General features: G+C 39.7%; 1 protein-coding gene across 2 annotated transcripts in view; it reads right to left on the minus strand.

Moving 5' to 3' along the window:
* LOC126349494 (telomerase-binding protein EST1A) overlaps positions 1 to 21,325 on the minus strand; it is a 321,638-nt gene that overhangs the window by 172,584 nt on the left and 127,729 nt on the right. For both annotated transcript variants that reach the window (XM_050002435.1, XM_050002434.1), the window contains 2 exons: positions 12,140 to 12,354; positions 11,949 to 12,027 (listed from right to left, as the gene is read on the minus strand). In XM_050002435.1, coding sequence (XP_049858392.1) covers positions 11,949 to 12,027; positions 12,140 to 12,354 — 294 coding nt within the window. The remainder of the gene's footprint in view (positions 1 to 11,948; positions 12,028 to 12,139; positions 12,355 to 21,325) is intronic.

A 21,325-nucleotide genomic window follows, 5' to 3' on the forward strand; every position in this document is an offset into this window, starting at 1 on the left:
TTTATAAAGATCAAATACTTACAGCTTCACGGGTATTTGAATTCTGTCACAAGAACCTGCAAGGCATTTCAGTTCCCTTTGTTTCAAAAGATGAAATGGTACAAATCAGACATTATCTATCTCAGTGCTTCACAAGTGCAAAATCAATTATTGGTACACAATCTATGCATCACATTGAACCAATATCACCAACCAAGACTGGAGCAAAAAGGCTGAGCTGTGATACAGATTTGAATAGTCCAAAATATTTTTTCTAATTTAACAAAAAATTAAATAAGATTAATTAACAAAAATTTAATTGCATAATTCTAACATGTTTTCAGAAACTAAATGTCCAAAAGGATATTCAGGGAAAAAACTGTTCGCATACCATTTGTTGTTTAAAAACTGCAGCCAATATTCACATTTTTACTGTTTGCTCTGAAGTAGTGCTTTGCATCAAACTTTCAGCAACCAAGAGAATGTACGAAAAGCAATAAAAATTGGCGAAAGTTCATGATATTAGATACAAAAGTAGTACACAAAATCTCAGTTCACAAGTAGATAATGGGTGTCATGGCCGGATGACTTGACATGGAATGACTCAGTATTATCTACTCTCAGTCTCCTCTATAATTGCTAGAAGTTTGTAATGGAATTGTAAAGCACCCTGTTATATAATTCAAGAAACTTAAACACCTACTTAGTCTTCAGACATGTGCGTTGTTCAGAAACCAAGTTAGAAGCCAAAGAATGTAATTTTCCACACTTTATTCCATAAAGAACTAAACATTATCAAGACTGCAGATTCATACTATTACTACAAAGACGTATAGAATATAGAACAGTTGAAAACCAGTATTTTTGAATGAGCCTGTTCCAAATATATGAACTATGAAACGATAGAAGTTCAGATACAGCAAATAAATATTTCTAAGCTAGTCAGTAATGTTCCAATGCAGGATCAATGAATTAGAAATGTTGGTCTCCTTTATACTACAGTTCCAAGCAACTTTTCAGCCTTACCCATCCCACAGAGTAAAAGGTATATTATGGAATAGAAATATCCAAATTCGCTGTGCAAGAAAAAGTTTAAGTCCCAAGCGTCCACAGGAAAACTGATGCTTACGGTTTTCTGTGATGCACAAGGTCCAGTATTGGAACATTATGGAGAAAGATGCACAACAATAAACAGTGTACGTTACAGTGAGATGCTTACTGCCAGGTTAAAGACTGCAATTCGAAGCAAACGCCAAGGATGGCTGTCAAAATGGGTTGTGTTGTTGCACGATAATGCCTGTCTGCATACTGCTGCCCACACTGCTGAAATGCTCCAGAACTCAAATTTGAAATACTGGATCATCCTACAGTCCCAATCTTGCCCCTTCTGACTATCACTTGTTTGGTCCACGCAAACAGGCATTAAGAGGCCTTCGATTTGCCTCAGACAAAGCAGTGAAAAAAGTGGTGCATTCCTGGCTCACAGCTCCACCAAGAACCTTCTTTTATGAGGTCATGAGGAAGCTTGTATAACAATGGACCAAGTGTGTTGAAACGCAAGGAGACTATGTCGAAATATGTTCTTGTAAGTTTCCTATTTGTTTGCAATAAAATTTTATAAGTACTCTGTGGATAATAATTGACTTACCCTCGTATGCAAGCATTTAGAGCCAGTAGCTTCTTCTTCTTCTGGCAGAATGGTTGAAGGGGAAGGAAGGGGGGGAGGAGGAAAAGGACTGGAGAGGTTTAGGAAAAGGGGTAGATTTCACAAAAGTTGCCTGGAACCATGGGTCAGGGGAGATTTACTGGACAGAATGAGAAGGAAAGACTGATTGGTGGGGACTGCACTGGATAAGATTTGCAAATGTGAGAGCTAAAAGGTGGGAGACAGGGTAATATGCAAGACAGAGACTACTGATAAAACATCATGCAAGAATTAATAAAAATGAAATGCTAAGTGCATTGTACGTGACAGAGGTGGGAGGGAGACAGTGAAAAATAAGACAGGTCAGAAAATAAAGCTGTAGAGAACTAAAATGGCGTAGTTACTGTGAAGAAATTCAGAGACAGAAGGAATTAACGTAAATTAAGGCCAGATGGGTGGCGAGAACCAAGGACATGTTGTAACATGACAGTCGTGACATCAGTGCCCGTTTCACCACACACGACATCTGGATTCTTCCCCCAGATGCAAGTTTCTCAGAATTCTGTAGGTGGGAACTACCACTACAACATGTCCATGCAGAAGAAACAATTTGTGAAAGCCCGTTACACAGATGGTCAACTTCAAAAGTGATGTTTATCTGTATAAATGACTGAAATTAAATTAAAGCTGTTGTAATGTAACACAATGAGCAGAAGAAAGGTTGCTACTACAGTTATCATCTTCAGATCGTGGTTATAATTGCGGAAGTGACTCCTTTCCCACCCTTCCAAACACTGTGAACATACAATGCAGGCAGTCACGACCCAACAAACTTGCAATGACAATCTTGCTCATTGCGCTAACTCTATTTTATATGATCAACAGCTTTACATATAGTCTTGAGTTTTCTACTGTGTTCCAAGGCTGACTTTGACCACGAATACTATGCACTTTTTGAAGAAATCTCTTTGAAAATCAGGTCGTGGTAATGTCAAAGAAAACTTAAAATGTGGGTAAAGTTGTAACAGGATATCGTTAATCACGGGAAAGCAGTGCATTGACAGAATAGAACTTATGTTGATCCTGACAAAACTGAATGTAGAAAGCAGGATACGGGAACATAAAAACATGGCTTTATTGAATTTATTGTTTGACCCAATAGTGCAGCTGCGAGTGTTATAAGGCCCTAAAAAACAACAAGAAGGTGGATACGCATTGAAAATGGGCCCATTTTCTGTTGGCACTCAAATTTGACTTTTTTATTATGTGAAAATAGGCCCACAATCTATTGGGATTTTTATTATGTTCTAGAATTATTTAGTACTGCGGACAGTGAAGTGTTGCAGTTTAGACGGAGGGCAGAAGAGAAGGTGTGGAGGGAGGATGGGGTGTAAGTAGCGGAAAGGAGAGAAATAAAAGAAATTAAAAGACTGGTGTGGCGGTGAAGTGACGGCAGTGTAGTGCTGGAATGGGAACAGGAAGGGGGATGGATGGCTGAGGACAGTGACTAACAAAGGTTGAGGCCAGGTGGGTTACGGCAACATACGATGTATTGCAGGGAAAGTTCCCATCTGCGCCATTCAGAAAAGCTGGTGCTGGTGGTGGTGGTGGTGGGAAGACGTATGGGACAGGTCTTGCATCTAAGTCTATTACAGGGGTATGAGCCATGATGTAAGGGATTGGGAGCAGGGGTTGTGTAAGGATGCACGAGTATATTGTGTAGGTTTGGTGGACAGCGGAATACTATGGTTGGAGGGGTTGGAAGGATAGTGGGTAGGATATTTCTCATTTCAGGGCATGACGAGATGTAATCGAAATGCTGGCGGAGAATGTAATTCAGATGCTCCAGTCCCACATGGTACTGAGTTACGAGGGGAATGCTCCTCTGTGGCTGGACTGTGGGACTTCAGGAGGTGGTGGGAGAAGGTGAAGATAAGGTGCTGGAGATTTGTTTTTGTACAAGGATGGGAGGATAATTACAGTCAGTGAAGGGTTCAGTGAGACCCTTGATGTATTTTAAGAGGGACTGCTCGTCACTGCAGATGCGACGACAACGGGTGGCTAGGTCTTACGGAAGGGACTTCTTTGTGTGGAATGGGTGGCAGCTATTGAAGTGGAGGTATTGTTGGTGGTTAGTAGGTTTGATATGGACGGAGGTACTGATGTGGCCATCTCTGAGGTGAAGGTCAACATCTAGGAAGGTGGCTTGTTGGGTCGAATAGGACCAGGTGAAGCAAATGGGGGAGAAGTAGATGAGGTTCTGGAGGAATCTGAATAAGGTGCCCTCACATTCAATCCAGATAGCAAAGATGTCATCAATCAATCTGAACGACGTAAGGGGTTTAGGATTCTGGGTTTTTAGGAAGGATTCCTCTAGATGGCCCATGAATAGGTAAGCATATGATGATGCCATGTGGGTGTCCATAGCTGTATCGCGTATTTGTTTGTAGATAATGCCTTCAAAGGAGAAGTAATTGTGGGTGAAGGTAGAGTTGGTCATGGAGACTAGAGAGGAGGTTGTTGGTTTGTAATCCATTGGGCATCTGGAAAGGTAGTGTTTGACAGCAGTAAGGCCATGGGCATTAGGAATGTTAGTGTACAGGGAGGTGGCATCAATAGTGACGAGCAGGGCACCGTGTGGTAAATGGACAGGAACTGTGGAGAGTCGGTCAAGGAAATTGTTGGTATCTTTTATATAGGAGGATAGGTTCCGGGTAATAGGTTGAAGATGTTTGTCTATAAGAGCAGAGATTCTCTCAGTTGGGGCACAGTAACTGGCCGCAATGGGACATCCTGAGTGGTTGGGTTTATGGACTTTAGGAAGCATGTAGGAGGTGGGAGTGCGGGGAGAGGTAAGGGTAAGTAGAGAGATGGGCTCTGGGGAGAGGTTCTGGGATGGGCCTAAGGATTTGAGTTAGTGACTGGAGATCCTGCTGTATTACTGGAATGGGATCACTGTGGCATGGTTTGCAGGTGGAAGTATCTGACAGCTAGAGTCCTTCTGCCACATAATCCTCGCAATTCAAAACAACAGTGGTGGAGCCTTTGCAGCAGGTAGGATTATAAAGTTGGGATCAGTTTTTAAATGGTGGACTATGGTTCTTTCTGTGGATGTAAGGTTAGTTTGCATGCTGAGGGATTTGGGGAATGATGTTGAGGCAAGGTTCGAGATTAAGAAACTCTGGAAAGTTAACAGGGGGTGGTTTGGAAGCAGTGGGGGTGAATAACCACTTATCTTTACAGTCTCCCACCACATCCGAAGTTCCACAGTCCGACCACAGAGGAGCATTCCCCTCGTAACTCAGTACCATCTGGGACTGGAGCATCTGAATTACATTCTCCGCCAGGGTTTCGATTATCTCTCGCCATGTCATTAAACGAGAAATGTCCTGCCCACTATCATTCCCACCCCTCCTACCGTGGTATTCCGCCATCCACAGAACCTACACAATATACTCGTCCATCCTTACACAACCCCTGCTCCCAATCCCTTACATCATGGCTCATACCCCTGTAATAGACCTAGACTGCAAGACCTGTCCCATACATACTCCTACCACCACCTACTCCAATCCGGTCACTAACATCACCTATCCCATCAAAGGCAGGGCTACCTGTGAAACCAGTCGTGATTTACAAGCTAAGCTGCAACCTCTGTGCTACATTCTATGTAGGCATGACAACCAACAAGCTGTCTGTCAGCACAAACGGCCACCAACAAACTGTGGCCAAGAAACAAATGGACCACCCTGTTGCTGAACATGCTGCCAAACATCATATCCCTTGTCTTAATTATTGCTTCACAGCCTGTGCCATATGGATCCTTCACACCAACACCAGCTTTTCTGAATGGCGCAGGTGGGAACTTTCCCTGCAATACATCGTATGTTCCCGTAACCCTCCTGGCCTCAACCTTTGGCAGTCACTGTCCTCACCCATCCAGCCCCCTTCCTGTTCCCATTCCAGCACTACACTGCCGTCACTTCACCGCCACACCCAGTCTTAATTTCTTTTATTTATCTCCTTTCCACTACTTCCCCCCCCCCCCCCTACCTTCTCTCCTGCCCTCCGTCTAAACTGCTACATTTCACTGTCCACCACTCCCACCATACTATCTCTCCCTCTCCTCACCACAGCCTCGTCCTTACCCCCACCCAGTCGCCACTCGCATAATGCACTGGTGCTGCTGTTCGCACTGTGGTCTCAGCTCTCTGAGTCTGCAGATGTGTGTGCAAGTTGCATTTGTGTGTGTGTGTGTGTGTGTGTGTGTGTGTGTGTGTATGTGTGTGTGTGTGTGTGTGTGTACTGTTGACAAAGGCCTTAATGGCCAAAAGCTTTAATTGTGTGTATCTATTTATTGTGTCTTTCACGACTCAGCATCTCCGATATCTGGTGAGTAGCAAATTTCCTTCTCTGGTATTGTTAACGTTCCATCCTGGGTTTTCCATAGATTGAAGTAGCCTTTTCTGTCATTTTTTAGACATCTCTACTGAATTCTGCTCTACAAAATTATTTTCAAAAGAAAGAAATGGAATAACGAATCCAGTAAAAAGCATAAGTTTTCTCATTTTTGTGGCTTTAATAATTTGAGATATTAATATCTGAAAAATCTAATTTTTCTACAGCAAATTGATGAAATCTGTAAATAATTTAGGTAGCTTGATGTAAACATATGCCTAGGATCTTGAGAGAGGCCTATTCTAGCTTTGGCCACTGACACTTATAGAAATGTATCATCAGCATTGTATCCACTGTAAAGAAACCCTTAACAGATTTACACAATACGACAGCGGTGTAAAACCTACAGGCAATTTCTACAATATGTGTAGCAGCTATTATGCGACACTTCTACTATCATGATCTCCGCTGTCTTGGTAATGCACAGTTAAAAATGTGATGTTTATAGCCAGTCTGATTCTGGAGTAACAGAACAACAACAGATTAACTATTTCATGAGGAGTCGTGACTAAAGGCAACACTTTTTTGAAGTTTTTTTTGAGTTATTCGGACTTTATCTCACTTCTTGGTCATTAAAACTTTTGATATTGCCTTTCCAGAAAGTACTGTATATCATATAAAATACATCCAAATTAATATGAGTACCAGCAGAATATGGGTCCATTTTCAACACATCTCCTCCTTGATGTTCCTTTTAAGGCCTTATGTTACCACATTGAAAAACCAAATACAAATTTTTAGGTAGGTAAGAAAGTGATATTTTTAAGAAAAACATTTTTAAAGAGTTTGTATAAGACTTTTTATAAGTAGGCCGAAAAAAGCAATTTTTTAAGTTCTTAGAAAAGCTGTCAATTTTGCCCTCAATTTGTGAACTAGTAGAAAGCAGTAGGAGGATTAAATTTTATATTCTAAGATCTTGTATTGGTAAGTTATTAGGTGAAAAGTTTGAAGTTTATCCTGTTATTACTTCCAGAGATGTAAAAAGCTATGTTTCACATTTTTTCGAGCATCTATTTTTTCTGCTGGCTTTGCTTCAAATTATGCATATGCAAATCACTCAGCAAATAATATCATCAGCATCATCATCATCATTTCATGTAAGAAAGCACAGAAAGTGGTACAAGATGACCTAGTTTTGTTTCTTTCACAAATATATTGCCAGAGATCTTCTACCTCAAAGTTGCCAAAAACTAATAGGTGCTGTGCTATGGGGTCAAACAAATGACTATACATTTGGAAGTACTGAATTATCATAAAGCTATACTAATGTTCACTGGGAACATGTTCCACTGTTCATATAAAATTTCATCCAAATCCATGAAGGTCATGCGGAAACCTCTAGACCACTTGGCATGTAATGACCCGCGCAATAGGGCGGGCATGTTTCTCCACGAGGGCAGAGATTTTTTCTGCGGTACACCGATATAGGATGACCTATGTGGATGGGTTAACAAACTTTAGGAAGCACATAGGAGGTAGGACTGTGAGGAGTGGTGAGAGTGAGGTGGTTCTTGGAAGCCTGCCTGCAACTCAATGCCTCCTCCATGTCGTGAGGAGGACTTTCCATATATTAACAATTTACAAAAAAGATGGATTACTACTTACCATAAAGAAGACACACTAAGTTGCAGACAGGTACAATTAAAATACACTTACATAAAGCTTTCAGATGCAGTCATCATCAGTAAAAGAGAAACACACACCATGATGCTGGAGTTAAAGATCATGTATGCATGAGGTGTGTTTGCTTGTGTATCTGACTGGTATGTGTTTCTCTTTTTTGGTGATGAAGGCAGTGGCCAAAAGTGTCTTTCAGTTGTGCCTGCCTGCAACTTAATGGTAAGTTGCAATCTATCTTTTTTGATGTGCCTACCATAGGTTTCTGTTGTTTTATTTTGCCAAACAGCTTCCATATTACTGTTATTCCATCATGGGCTTCCATCCTGGGCTTCATTTGATTTTACCTCCACATTTGTTGTTTATGTGGCTGCCTTGATTAAGAGAGTTTCCTAGAAATTGCCACGTGAAATTTTGTTTATTCAATTTGCTATTAAAATTTTATCTCATTTCTGTCTTGATTGAAAATCGCTTCCAAGTGCGCTCTTTTTGTTGCTACTTGTGACATTTCTCTCAAGGTGGGAGACTACTGCACTTTATACAAAAGCAGTAGTGCACCATTTACTAGAGGCGAAGTATATTCATTCGAAAGGTGAAGCTCTAACCAATAACAATTTGTTATACAGGTACATCCATCTAAGACCAGGTTTCCACTCTAGTGCTGAAACTGCGGTGTGTCAACCAACTATATTAGTGCTCCAGCAATTAACCACTGCAAAGATGATGTGTGTCTCCACAGCATTGCAATCAGAAAGAAAAAACAGCCACGCTTCTGCCAGTTGTGAGGAGCCACTGCCACACTGCTGCTCGATATGTGGCTGCTTAGGACAAGAGCAGCACTTCTGTTTTTGACCACAGTCACAAGAGATGACTTACTCCCGCTTCCAGTGGAGAGTCATTGTAACATTGTGCCATCGCATTCCGATCAGTCTCTATTATACAGGGAGTTAGATGGTGTTAACAAATGTGTTTGTAGTTGCCGGAGCAGACACCGAAGAGAGAGTTTTCCTATCAACGGATGTTTTCACACAGCTCAAGAGTTTTTGACTGCTTCTCGAATTTGGACCTCATGACATTAAATTGCTTACATAATTTAACATGTGAACACTCAGCCACAGCCATGGAGACTGAGAATGCCTGCACATAACGCTTCACTTACTTGCACACTATTCTAATGCAAAGATATGTCTTCTATTTGATTTAATCATTATCTGGAGCTATTTAGATGAATCTTATTTTATAAAATATTACTGCATTTGATAAAGTTAATAAAAGTAGCAGAAGCCATTGTTTCTACTTTTCCTGCATTTGATTACCTCTTTATTGTGGAAATCTTGCTGTTGGAGATGTGTTTGCATCTCAACTCATCACAGGTTACAAACACATTGTGGAATGAGAAACAGAAACACGTTCTGTCACGTATGCACCATTATTTGAGATCCATATCAAATTTCATTTTTGTGCCCTGAACTTTTGTAATTTACATCCTCATGCCTCTTTATGAATATGCATATGTTTAACATAAATAAATTATACAGTGATTTGTAGATATTACTGTAAAGATACTGTTTTTCAGCATTTTTATTTTTCCCCAGAATGGACAAAATTTTCATAAGTCGTAGAGAATTGTGGGCTATTGATTTAAAATCACTTGCCAGCAGGAAATGCTAAATGTTTCATTTATAGGTGAAGTGTTTTATTTTGAAACTTTTTTTTCTCATTTTTACAAATTAGAGAACTTCACTGGGGAATGAAATCATTCAAAACACTCGGGGACACACAGGCCTGGGTCACAGGACCTACAGTAGTATCTGGTCTCTTTCGTCACTAAGTATCCTGCAGCTTTCCCTTGTTCCCAAAAGACTTTGCATCTTCTAGCTGGGTTTGTTTTCTTTTCTGTTGATGGTAGTTTCTCAGGAAAATGATGTGCTATGAGTCTGTTTGCACTTGCAACTCCAGATGCTGAATGTGTCTCTTTATTTAGTTCCGCTCCTCCTTTTTGAATCAACTGCTTTGCTAATTTACAGATAATATTTGCTAATGCACCCTTTTCTGATATTGTGAATAATGTTGGCATTCACAACTGCCTTCATAAAATATGGAAGAAAAGCTTTTCCACTATTATATAGTCTTTTGCAGGAAGGGATAGTAACTCATCACCTGTTCTCCTCTGCCAATACCTGTTTTACACAAAGTGTAGTCTAGTACATTTAGCTTTACTACCTCAACATATCCACTTCTGGATTTTCCACTGACATGTGAAGCAGTCATCTTATGCTGTGTTGACAATACGTGTACGTCATGTTTATCTTTCCAACTTCCAATGTATTTCTTTGCCATAGTTCTTCAAGAACTGCAGAACTTGTATAAAATCTGTCCACACATGTCACTTGTTCTTTTAAGTAAGAGGAACATAGCCTAGCAGGAGGGGTTTGATAGAACTTTCAACATTTCCTTTTCCTCCAATATAAACTTGAGCATTGCACATGTAACCTGTTTGAGCATCACTTACAACAGACAGTTTTATCCCATATTTCTTTGGTTTGTCTTTCATATAAACACAGAATCCAATTCTTCCTCAAAAAGTAGATATTGCTTTGATTTTGATGATGGCTAAAAGACTTTTCTGCGTCTTGCTGTGAAAAAGTTCCAAAAAGATCTTATTTCAGGCAGAGGGTCATGCCCTACTTCTTGTTTACGTATCCATAGCTCATTATTGTTCACGTCCTGAATATGGCAAAAAATATGTCTCCTGACATTAGCTGAGAAGCAAATTGTGAAGCAATCACAGGGTCTTCAGACCAATAATCCCTATGTTTAGGTTTCTTTACAACACACATATACAAAACCACTGCAAAAAATTGATATACTTCATGTATCCTCAATACTCTCTACTTCATCCATAAAGATTTTGGTCTGATTATGTTCTGACAGCGAAGTTCAGAAATACTATCAGTAGCATATACATTTGTCTCTGACTTTACTTTTAGAAACACACTGTGATCAAAAAATTACAACAAACCATCTAGTTCTGTTGATAATGTATCAACAGGAACCTGAATTCCACTCATTTCTTCAAACAGAGGTAATTCAGGGAGTACATCAAAATGACACCAGTCATTATTCAAGTTCTGAGCCATCGTTCGAGAGTTCTTCAATCTGTAAGTTTAACAACCTATGTCTGTTAGCCATAATCACTATTTATGTTTTTACAGATGAGAAGGATGCACACAATAGCACAACATGACAGCTAACACAGAACAAAACAACATTCAACAATATTCTGAGCATGCAGGCAGTTCACATAACACTGGTACCATTCACAAGAGACTGGGGCACGCTATCCATCAACAACACACTTACGACAAGGCAAACAATTAGTCTCACTACTTACAAATGTAAAATATGCATTTAAATCACAAATAAATAAGCCTGAAGTGAAGAAAATATGACATGCGTCCGTTGGATTTTTTGGTTAAAACGTAGTAAATGTATTTAAGTACGTCCATCAGCTTCAATGTGTTAACACTTGGAAAGAGACCACAAAACATGGGATTTATAGCTCCATTCCCAAATTTTGTGGTCTCTTTACAATTGTTAAGGCTGGACATTGGTGTTGGTGTGGATTACATAAGCTATGCCTCAAGTAATCAGATCAAGGTCAATACCCTGATGATGTCTGCTACCAACAACTTTGCAACGGATAGTAAGAGGTGCCTTCACGCTGTCATACAGGCCTGAATGCTGACAACACAAAGAGACAATCCAGTCACCAGGATGCTGTGCGGCTCTTCAAATCTTGTTGTGCTGAAATCTTTCTCTCACTTACACCAAACTTACGTGACCCCACAGTTTGCTGCATTTCTCCTGGACTATGCTTAGGATTGCTGTTCTATGGATTTGCTTGACCAATGACACTCTGGATTATCTTGTTTGTGTGTTCTCTTATTTATTATGACTCAGCGCGGCCTAGAATTGGGGACTATCAAGTGATTACTCACATTTTCTGTGTAATGCAAAATGCATTACACAACAGCGCGTGTGCTAACATAGGTAATATAATTTTGGCCTTCATTTCCTTATTACATTCAATTTTTTCAAAAGATATTGCCCTTACTTTAATTTCTCACCTGCTCTATTTCTCAGAACAAAATACACATCCTGATTTTAATTCTATCTAGTCTTCATTTTTTGCTGTCCTCATAATTCACTTAATACTACAATAAAAGCAAACATTTTCTTAACTTACAGCATAGACAGCCAAGATAGCTAACTGATTATATGGGCGGCCATTCTTTGGATTTATTTGGTGTGCTCGGATATAATACCTGCAATAAAACAAGATCTTCAGTATCTATTCTTAATAATCTCATTAATCATATATACTGTAATATAGTAAATCAGTAACGTAATTATGAAATATGTTTCAACAGTACTCACTGTCTAGACTTCCCAAAATTTGATGTTTCATTAATTTGCTCTTTATATCGAGCTAAGTCTCCCAAATATAGGAAAATCTTCTGGGAGGCAATTAAAGCCAAGCCAATGAAACCAAGTCCTTTCGTTGATAAACTGGTAGATGCAAGAAATGAATCTAAGCTAAATTTGTAAGTCTGTTCCAGCGCTAGAAGTAGTCGCTCAAAATAAGCTGTACCCTGGAAAATAATAAAAGACAATGCTATGCTGTAACACAAAATATAAAAATATTTTACATAAAGCAGTCCCAGTGCTAGAACGCAATTAGCTCACATGTATGATGTACCATATATTTCCTTTATGAACCATATAACTGAAATAAAAGCTAAGTTTCTGAACTAATCACAAAACTAATATGCACAGTACATTAACTTGAATCACAGAACAGAAAGCTACGACTGTATGAGGACACTCCTCATCAATGAATTTCGAAGCTGTTCATAAGCTAAAGAAGTAAATAAGAAGACATTTAAAAACCTGATGAAGTACTACTTGAGAGAGGAGTTGAAACAAAGGCTAACTAAATCACACTATTTACATCACAGTCAAAGAAGAAAACTGACTTAAATCACATCAAGATCATAAGAAATGAAGCACTCTCTAGTACTGACAAGTATGGAGAGAGGAGAAAAAGCTTCTTCAATTAAAGCACTCATACACAGACTTACAATGACAGTTCTTATATTTACTCGACTAAGACAACCCTGAATGTAAGACTACCCCCTTTTTTTATTAAGCTCCTAGAGAAATTTTTGTTCTTAGTATTTCCTGATAAATCAAAATTACGAACTGTTTTACTGACAAAGTATCTCCCTAAAAATGTTAACATTACTGTATATCCTTTTCTAGGAATCAAGACCTATGCCAGTCAGCCAGTGTGGCTGAGCGCTTCTAGGCACTTCAGTCTGGAACCACGCGACTGCTACGGTTGCAGGTTCGAATCCTGCCTCGGGCATGGGTGTCTTTGATGTCCTTAGGTTAGTTACTTTTAAGTAGTTCTAAGTTCTAGGGGGCTGATGACCACAGATGTTAAGTCCCATTGTGCTCAGCCATTTGAACCAAGATATATGCCATTTATTTACTGTCTACATATAGGTCATACAAGAAGAAATGAAATAAGTAAAAAGAAATAGTTTACATTAATTTTTATTTTCACTTCCTTTCTTAAATAATTACTTTAATTTGTGAGTCATACTGCCAGGAATTATTACCTGGTCTGTGCTGTTCTTTAATATTAGGTTCTTAACTTCTGGGGTAAGGTGTTTCCTGGGAAAAAAAAGCACCAACATTTTCCTTCCATTAAGCAAAGCGTATTCCGTTCCAAACAACCTTCAACATGTAGCATCAAATCCTTTGGCCTTCATCCCTTTTCTTCACATCTAAAGATAAGCCCTGCAGACAGTTTTCAGTTTGGCATGATTTTCTTGCATTAATCATATCGGAGGATCTTCCTTTCAGTTGCTAGTGCACTTTAACATTACTTTTATAGTGGCATTTTCATTCACAGAATTTCTCATAAGAAGACTTTTAATTGACTCATTGACAGTACACCTGATGACATACCAAAATAAATAGCCATCTCAGTGCCAACAATTTGGTCTATCATACATGCGTGCCATCTTCTTAGAATGATTACATGATGCTGATGCGCAAGTAGTGTATTGTCATAAGTCGCAGGAAGTCTCTGAATAGTGTTGCTCCACATACAACATAAGCCTCACTGCCTTTATTCTCACCCACCAGCCAGTATTTGCTTTGAATTCCACAACGTATGCAGTTGGAAAATAATTCATCTCCAGCCTTCATTTGGATAATTTCTCAAATAAGCATCTCCATTGAGAGTCTCTTGCACGTACTGAGCAGCCTGTTGCCCAATTCATGAAAACTTCCCTAGAGCGCGCACCCGAAAGTCCGGTATGTAAAATTGGTTTTCTTTAATTTATTCATCTGGTGTCATGTACTAACATTTGTTTTTGTGACACTACATTTTCTTGCTCCTTCACAATTATTTGTGGCCTCTGCTTCATGAATCACTGTTAACTTAGAAGTAGCACCATACTGACAACTTTAAGCACTGTGAATGGAGAACCCAGATTCACATTTCTCAATGGAGTCATAGCTGCAATTTGCATGCATTATTGATTGGTACAGTTTGCAGTACATACAGCACTGACACTGTGTTGTTGTAGTGGTCTTCAGTCCTGAGACTGGTTTGATGCAGCTCTCCATGCTACTCTATCCTGTGCGAGCTGCTACATCTCCCAGAACCTATTGCAACCTACACTCTTCTGAATCTGTTTAGTGCAATCATCTCTTGGTCTCCCTCTATGATTTTTACCCTCCATGCTGCCCTCCAATACTAAATTGGTGAGCCCTTGATGCCTCAGAACATGTCCTACCAACCGATCCCTTCTTCTAGTCAAGTTGTGCCACAAACTCCTCTTCTCCCCAATTCTATTCAATACCTCCTCATTAGTTACGTGATCTACCCATCTAATCTTCAGGATTCTGCTGTACAATTCGAAAGCTTCTATTCTCTTCTTGTCTAAACTATTTATCGTCCACGTTTCACTTCCATACATGGCTACACTCCATACAAATACTTTTAGAAACGACTTCCTTGTACTTTAATCTATACACTAATTCAATAAATTTCTCATCTTGAGAAACGCTTTCCTTGCCATTCCCAGTCTACATTTTATATCTTCTCTACTTCGACCATCATCAGTTATTTTGCTCCCCAAATAGCAAAACTCCTTTACTATTTTAAGTGTCTCATTTCCTAATCTAATTCCCTCAGTATCACCCAACTTAATTCAACTACATTCCATTATCCTTGTTTTGCTTTTGTTGATGTTCATCTTATATCCTCCTTTCAAGACACTGTCCATTCCGGTCAACTGTTCTTCCAAGTCCTTTGCTGTCTCTGACAGAATTACAATGTCATCGGCAAACCTCAAAGTTTTTATTTCTTCTCCATGGATATTAATTCCTACTCCATTTTCTTCTTTTGTTTCCTTTACTGCTTGCTCAATATAGAGATTGAATAACATCGAGGATAGGCTACAACCCTGTCCCACTCCCTTCCTAACCACTGCTTCCCTTTCATGTCCCTCGACTCTTATAACTGCCATCTGGATTTTGTACAAATTGTAAATAGCCTTTCACTCCCAGTATTTTACCCCTGGCACCTGAAGAATTTGATAGAGAGTATTCCAGTCAACATTGTCAAAAGCTTTCTCCAAGTCTGCATATGCTAGAAACGTAGGTTTGCCTTTCCTTAATCTATTTTCTAAGGTAAGTCATAGGGTCAGTATTGCCTCACATGTTCCACTATTTCTATGGAATCCAAAACGATCTTCCCCAAGGTCGACTTCCATCAGCTTTTCCATTTGTCTGGAAAGAATTCGTGTTAGTATCTTGCAGCTTTGACTTATTAAACTAATAGTTCGGTAATTTTCACATCTGTCATCACCTGCTTTCTTTGGGACTGGAATAATTATATTCTTCTTGAAGTCTGAGGGTATTTCGCCTGTCTCATACATCTTGCTCACCAGATGGTCGAGTTTTATCACGACTGACTCTCCCAAGGTTGTCAGTAGTTCTAATGGAATGTTGTCTACTCCCAGGGCCTTGTCTCGACTTAGGTCTTTCAGCGCTCTGTCAAACTCTTCACGCAGTATCATATCTCCCATTTCATCTTCATCTACATCCTCTTCCATTTTCATAATATTGTCCTCAAGTACATCGCCCTTATATAGACCCTCTATACACGCCTTCCACCTTTCTGCTTTCCCTTCTTTGCTTAGAACTGGGTTTCCATCTGAGCTCTTGAGATTCATACAGGTGGTTCTCTTTTTCCCAAAGGACTCTTTAATTTTCCTGTAGGCAGTATCTATCTTGCCCCTAATGAGATACACCTCTACATCCTTACATTAGTCCTCTAGCCATCCCTGCTTAGCCATTTTGCACTTTCTGTCGATCTCATTTTTGAGACATTTGTATTCTTTTTTGCCCGTTTCATTTACTGCATTTTTATATTTTCTCCTTTCATCAATTAAATTCAATATTTCTTCTGTTACCCACGGATTTCTGCTGGCCCTTGTCTTTTTACCTACTTGATCCTCTACTGCCATCTCTCAAAGCTACCCATTCTTCTTCAACTGTATTTCTTTCCCTATTTTTGTCAATCGTTCCCTAACCCTGTATTCACCTGACCAAAAGTCTTGTTCCTCCTGCCACCGAACTTCACTAATTCCCACTATATCTAACTTCTACCTATCCATTTCCCTTTTTAAGTTTTCTAACCTACTTGCCCGATTAAGGGATCTGACATTCCACGCTCCGTTCCCTAGAACGCCAGTTTTCTATCTCCTGATGACAATGTCCCCTTGAGTAGTCCCGACCCGGAGATCCGAATGGGGGACTATTTTACCTCCGGACTATTTTACCCAAGAGGACGCCATAATCATTGAACCATACAGTAAAACTGCATGCCCTCGAGAAAAGTTATGGCTGTAGGTTCCCCTTGCTTTCAGCCATTCGCAGTACCAGCGCAGCAAGGCCGTTTTGGTTAGTGTTACAAGGCCATATCAGTCAATCATCTAGACTGTTGCCCCTTGCAATTACTGAAAAGGCTGCTGCCTCTCTTCAGGAACCACACGTTTGTCTGGCCTCTCAACAGATACCCCTCCATTGTGGTTACACCTACAGTACGGCTATCTGTGTCGCTGACAATATAAGCAAGCTGAAATGCTAAAATACTTGGTTGTCTCCAACTCCATACAGCTAAATTGGCAGAAATCATACTTTACATTAATAAGGTAGCCAACCTTGAAAATCAACAGTGCTGTAGAGCAGTACCAGCTATACAACTGTCATTGATGCGTGTTTCATTTGTTTTATCATTATTAAGTGATCTGTGCAAATATATTTTTGTTAGGATTAATTTGTCTCCTGTAGACATTATTACTGTTGTTGAATAAAGTTTAAAAGAGAGTTGACCTTGCACTGGATAGACATACAGGGTGATTCAAGAAGATATGAAAATATTTTAATATGTTATTCTACAAGTAAAACTAAAGAAAAAAGTTCATATAAACACAGGTCCACAAATGTTTTAGTTACGGAGTTACGGCTGATAAAAGATTTTGCCCGGAATTCAGCAACTTCACTAATATGAAGCCATTGTAAAACTGTACGAGGTTAAAGTAATTCACAACTTCCATTTATTTTATTTTTATTGATCCGGGGAATTTAATAAAATATGAATTCATGTAAAACTGAAAAAAAAAAAACAAAGCTGAATGTTAAGGAAGTTGTACAGTATACATAAAATTTCAGAATACAGTCACAACAAATGTTCAAAAATGTCTCCACTGAGTTCAATGCATTTAGCTGCACATGTGTGAACAGATTTTGTTGCTTGTTTGTTTCAGTTTCACAGGGTTGTTCTTAATTTCACCTATTGCATTCATAATGTGAGCAAGTAATTCCTCATATGTACTGACTTTTTCCTCATAAACTATGTCTTTCATCCATCCCCAAACATAAAATTCCATTGGTGTTAAATCAGGCGATGTGGGTGGCCACAAACGCGTAACACCACGACTAATCCATTTCTGGGGAAAAATGTTCATTTAATTGTAGTAATGGCGTTGGTGAAATGTGGAGGTGCATTTGCAATTGCATAGCAAGTGGAACATCTTCAAGCAAGAAGGGTATTTCTTCTTGAAGGAATTGTAAGTACGTCTCACCAGTTAAGACGTCCTGAGGAAATGAATGGTCCAATAAAGCGTGTGTTGATTATACCACACCACACATTTATGCTAAATCAGTGTTGGAAATTGAGTTGCACTACTGCATGTGGGTTTGCTTCGGACCATACATGCTAGTTACGTAAATTGTTTATACCATTTCAAGTCAACTGTGCTTCATCAGTAAATAAAATGTATTTGTGCAACTGCTAATTAGTATTTAACCAGTTGCACAATTCCAAGTGAAGGGCAGTATCACCCATAAATAAATGATATACTTTTTATTATGGTACGGATACAGATTATTGTACTTCAGTGTACGCCATACCTTAGGGCGATTGTGTAATGCCTAATCGTTGAGAGAGACGTCATGTACTAGTACCTGGCATATGATGAACAGCATCCACAATATTATCATTATCATCATCATCATAAATTGAGCGCTCGTACTGACTGAAGGCTAGGTAGGGAACCTGTCTCCCGTAACATTTGAAATACTCCACTAATGGTTTGTGGATTCAGAATCCTCATAGTTGGATTACACGCGCGACATTCATTAACTGCATCCATAGCATTACCATCATTTTTGCCATAAATAAACACCATATCGGTGTATTCCTCTGTCATGAATTTGAAAGGCATTCCTATTTCATAAATAATCTACCAACTAAAACAGTTACTATATGGTTTCACTTAAATACACTGTTGTTGCTATATTATTTCACTGAACAATACAGAAAACTAACTCGTTTCAAGGTTTGGAAACAACAGAAGCAACTCACCAACAGTTGCCAACAATGCATAAATGTTCCTACATTCTTGGTGGAAAGTAAACAAATTTACTTGTATAATAATCCTTGTTTCTCTGAATGTTCTGGAAAACTACTGCCGATACATGTCTGGGACACATTTTATTAGATTCACCAGACCAATAACAACATAATAAATGGAAATCCTGCATTACTTTAACCTTGTACAGTTTTGCGATGGTTTCATATTAGAGAAGTTGCTAAATTTCAATGTTTATATGAATTTTTTTCTTTAGTCTTACTTGTAGAATAACATATTAAAATATTTTCATTTCTTCATGAATCACCCTGTATATGCATAACAACAGTTCATGATGGGCAGACCCTCCACACTATACAATCACTGAAAAGAAATTCCTGAAGAAACAGATTTCCTGCTTAATAGGTGTAAAACACAGCATAGGGATACGATAGAGAGATGCTGAATGAAAAGCATTTGCCTGCGAAGAGAGTAACACATGAAGCCTTCAGTGATTACCATAGCAGAATACTCTTCAAAGGTCTTTCACAACTCTACAGTACATTCTGGTCATACACATAGGCTGTTAGTGGCACCAGAGTTAAGCGTCCAGATACTTGCAGATGAAATTGATGGAAGCAACGAAAAGCAGAAATCCTTAACTTCATTTTCAAATGTTCCTTTACAAACGATATTTCCTCATTTTAATTCTCGTACCTCTGAAAAGAGGGATGAAACAGCAAGTAAGTGTTAGTGGTGCTCAGGAACAGCTGAAATCATTCAAACTGAGCAACGCTCAACATCCTGACCTATCAAATTCTATACTGAATTTCTTGCAGAGTTAGCCCCCTGTTTAACTATTATCTACTGTGAGCTTCCTGCCACCATTGGATAAGCAGCGCCATACTCTTAGCTCACTTATTGGTTTCAAACTTTAATTCTGAATTTCTTTGCGGGTTTTAGGGTACTTGCATAGTTTAATTCACAAATTCCAGGCATATTTGAGAGTTGTAGCATTGAATTTTAGTACCTGTATAGTGTAAATTCACGTAATCGTCAGTCATCTGTTTGCTTTGAACGGCATGTAAGATAAAAGAGAGGAAAAAAATTGTTAGGGATGGATAGGAACAGTGCCTGTTGTGTACGGATTCAGGAGGAATTGGCTACCATCCGTAAACAGCTGGAAGCTGTGTTGGCTGTGGTCGACAGGCTCCAAGTTGTTGCCCTGGGCCAGGGTGACATATGGACACCCAAGGCGAGCGCTTTTGCACCTCTGGAACCTGTAGCGTTGCCTGAGATCTCTGATGCCACTGCACCCTCGGATTCGGACGTCCCTGCTGGTCGACACTTACCTGACGGTGACTGGCGAACCGTGGTGGGGTCGCGAATCCCTGGGCGGAAGGCGAAAGTTGGTGCTGGCCGCTAGGCTGTACCCTTATGCCTCCATAACCGGTTTGAGGTACTACCCATTGCTGAAAGTACTTCTGAGCCAGCAAGGGCGGCCTCGCCTGTTGTGGCAGTGGCTGGTCTTCCTGAGAGGTCCGGACAAGTGCAGAGTGGGATTTTTTATCATTGGGAGTGCCAATGTTAGGCGGGTCAAGGAGCCCCTTAGGGATATGGCAGCTAAGGACAGGAAGAAAGCCAAAGTGTACTCAGTGTGCTTACTGCGGGGAGTCATCCAAGATGTGGAAAGGGTACTTCTGGATGCCATGAAGGGTACAGGGTGCAGTCAACTGCAGGTAGTGGCTCATGTCGGCCCTAATGATATGTGTCACTATAGATCGGAAGAGATTCTCTCTGGCTTCAACGGTTATTTGAGTTGGTGAAGACTGCCACTCTTGCTAGCGAGACGATGGCAGAGCTCACCATCTGCAGCATCGTCGACAGGACCGACTGCAGACCTTTAGTACAGAGCTGAATGGAGGGTCTGAATCAGAGGTTCACACGGTTGTGCGACCATGTAGGCTGCAGATTCCTCGACTTGTGCCATAGGGTGGTGGGGTTTCAGGTTCCGCCAAATAGGTCAGGTGTCCACTACACACAGGAGGCAGCTACATGGGTAGGAAGGGCTGTGCGGTGTGGACTAAGCAGTTTTTTAGGTTAGACAGTCACTGAAACAAAGGCAGTTTTATTTACAGCGAGATCTATGTACAAAATTTCAATCACCAACTTTCTCTTCCAAATGGGAAAATATTTCGTTGACACTCATCTGCATACGGAGAAATGATCATCATAATAAAATAAGAGAAATCAGAGCTCGAACGTAAAGATTTAGGTGTTCCTTTTTCCCCATGTACCATTCGAGAGTGGAATGGTAGAGAAATAATATTAAAATTGTTCAATGAACCATCTGCCAGGCACTTAAGAGTGAATTGCAGAGTAACCATGTAGATGCAGAACCATGTAGGTGTACTGCAGATTCCTCAAACAAAAAACTGTGCTCAGCAGTTGGAAGGAAGCACAGGTCACACTTGTCTATAACAGTTGCAGAAGGGATTACAAAACTACTGTCCAATATCTTTAGCATCCATTTATTGTAGAATTTTGCAAAATATTCTGAGCTCAAACATAATGAAGTATATCGAGTGGAATGACATACTGAAAGCCACGGATCAAGGCTGTCAGG

This window comes from Schistocerca gregaria, chromosome 1, assembly GCF_023897955.1.
Source record: "Schistocerca gregaria isolate iqSchGreg1 chromosome 1, iqSchGreg1.2, whole genome shotgun sequence".
Taxonomy (NCBI): Eukaryota; Metazoa; Arthropoda; class Insecta; order Orthoptera; family Acrididae; genus Schistocerca; species Schistocerca gregaria.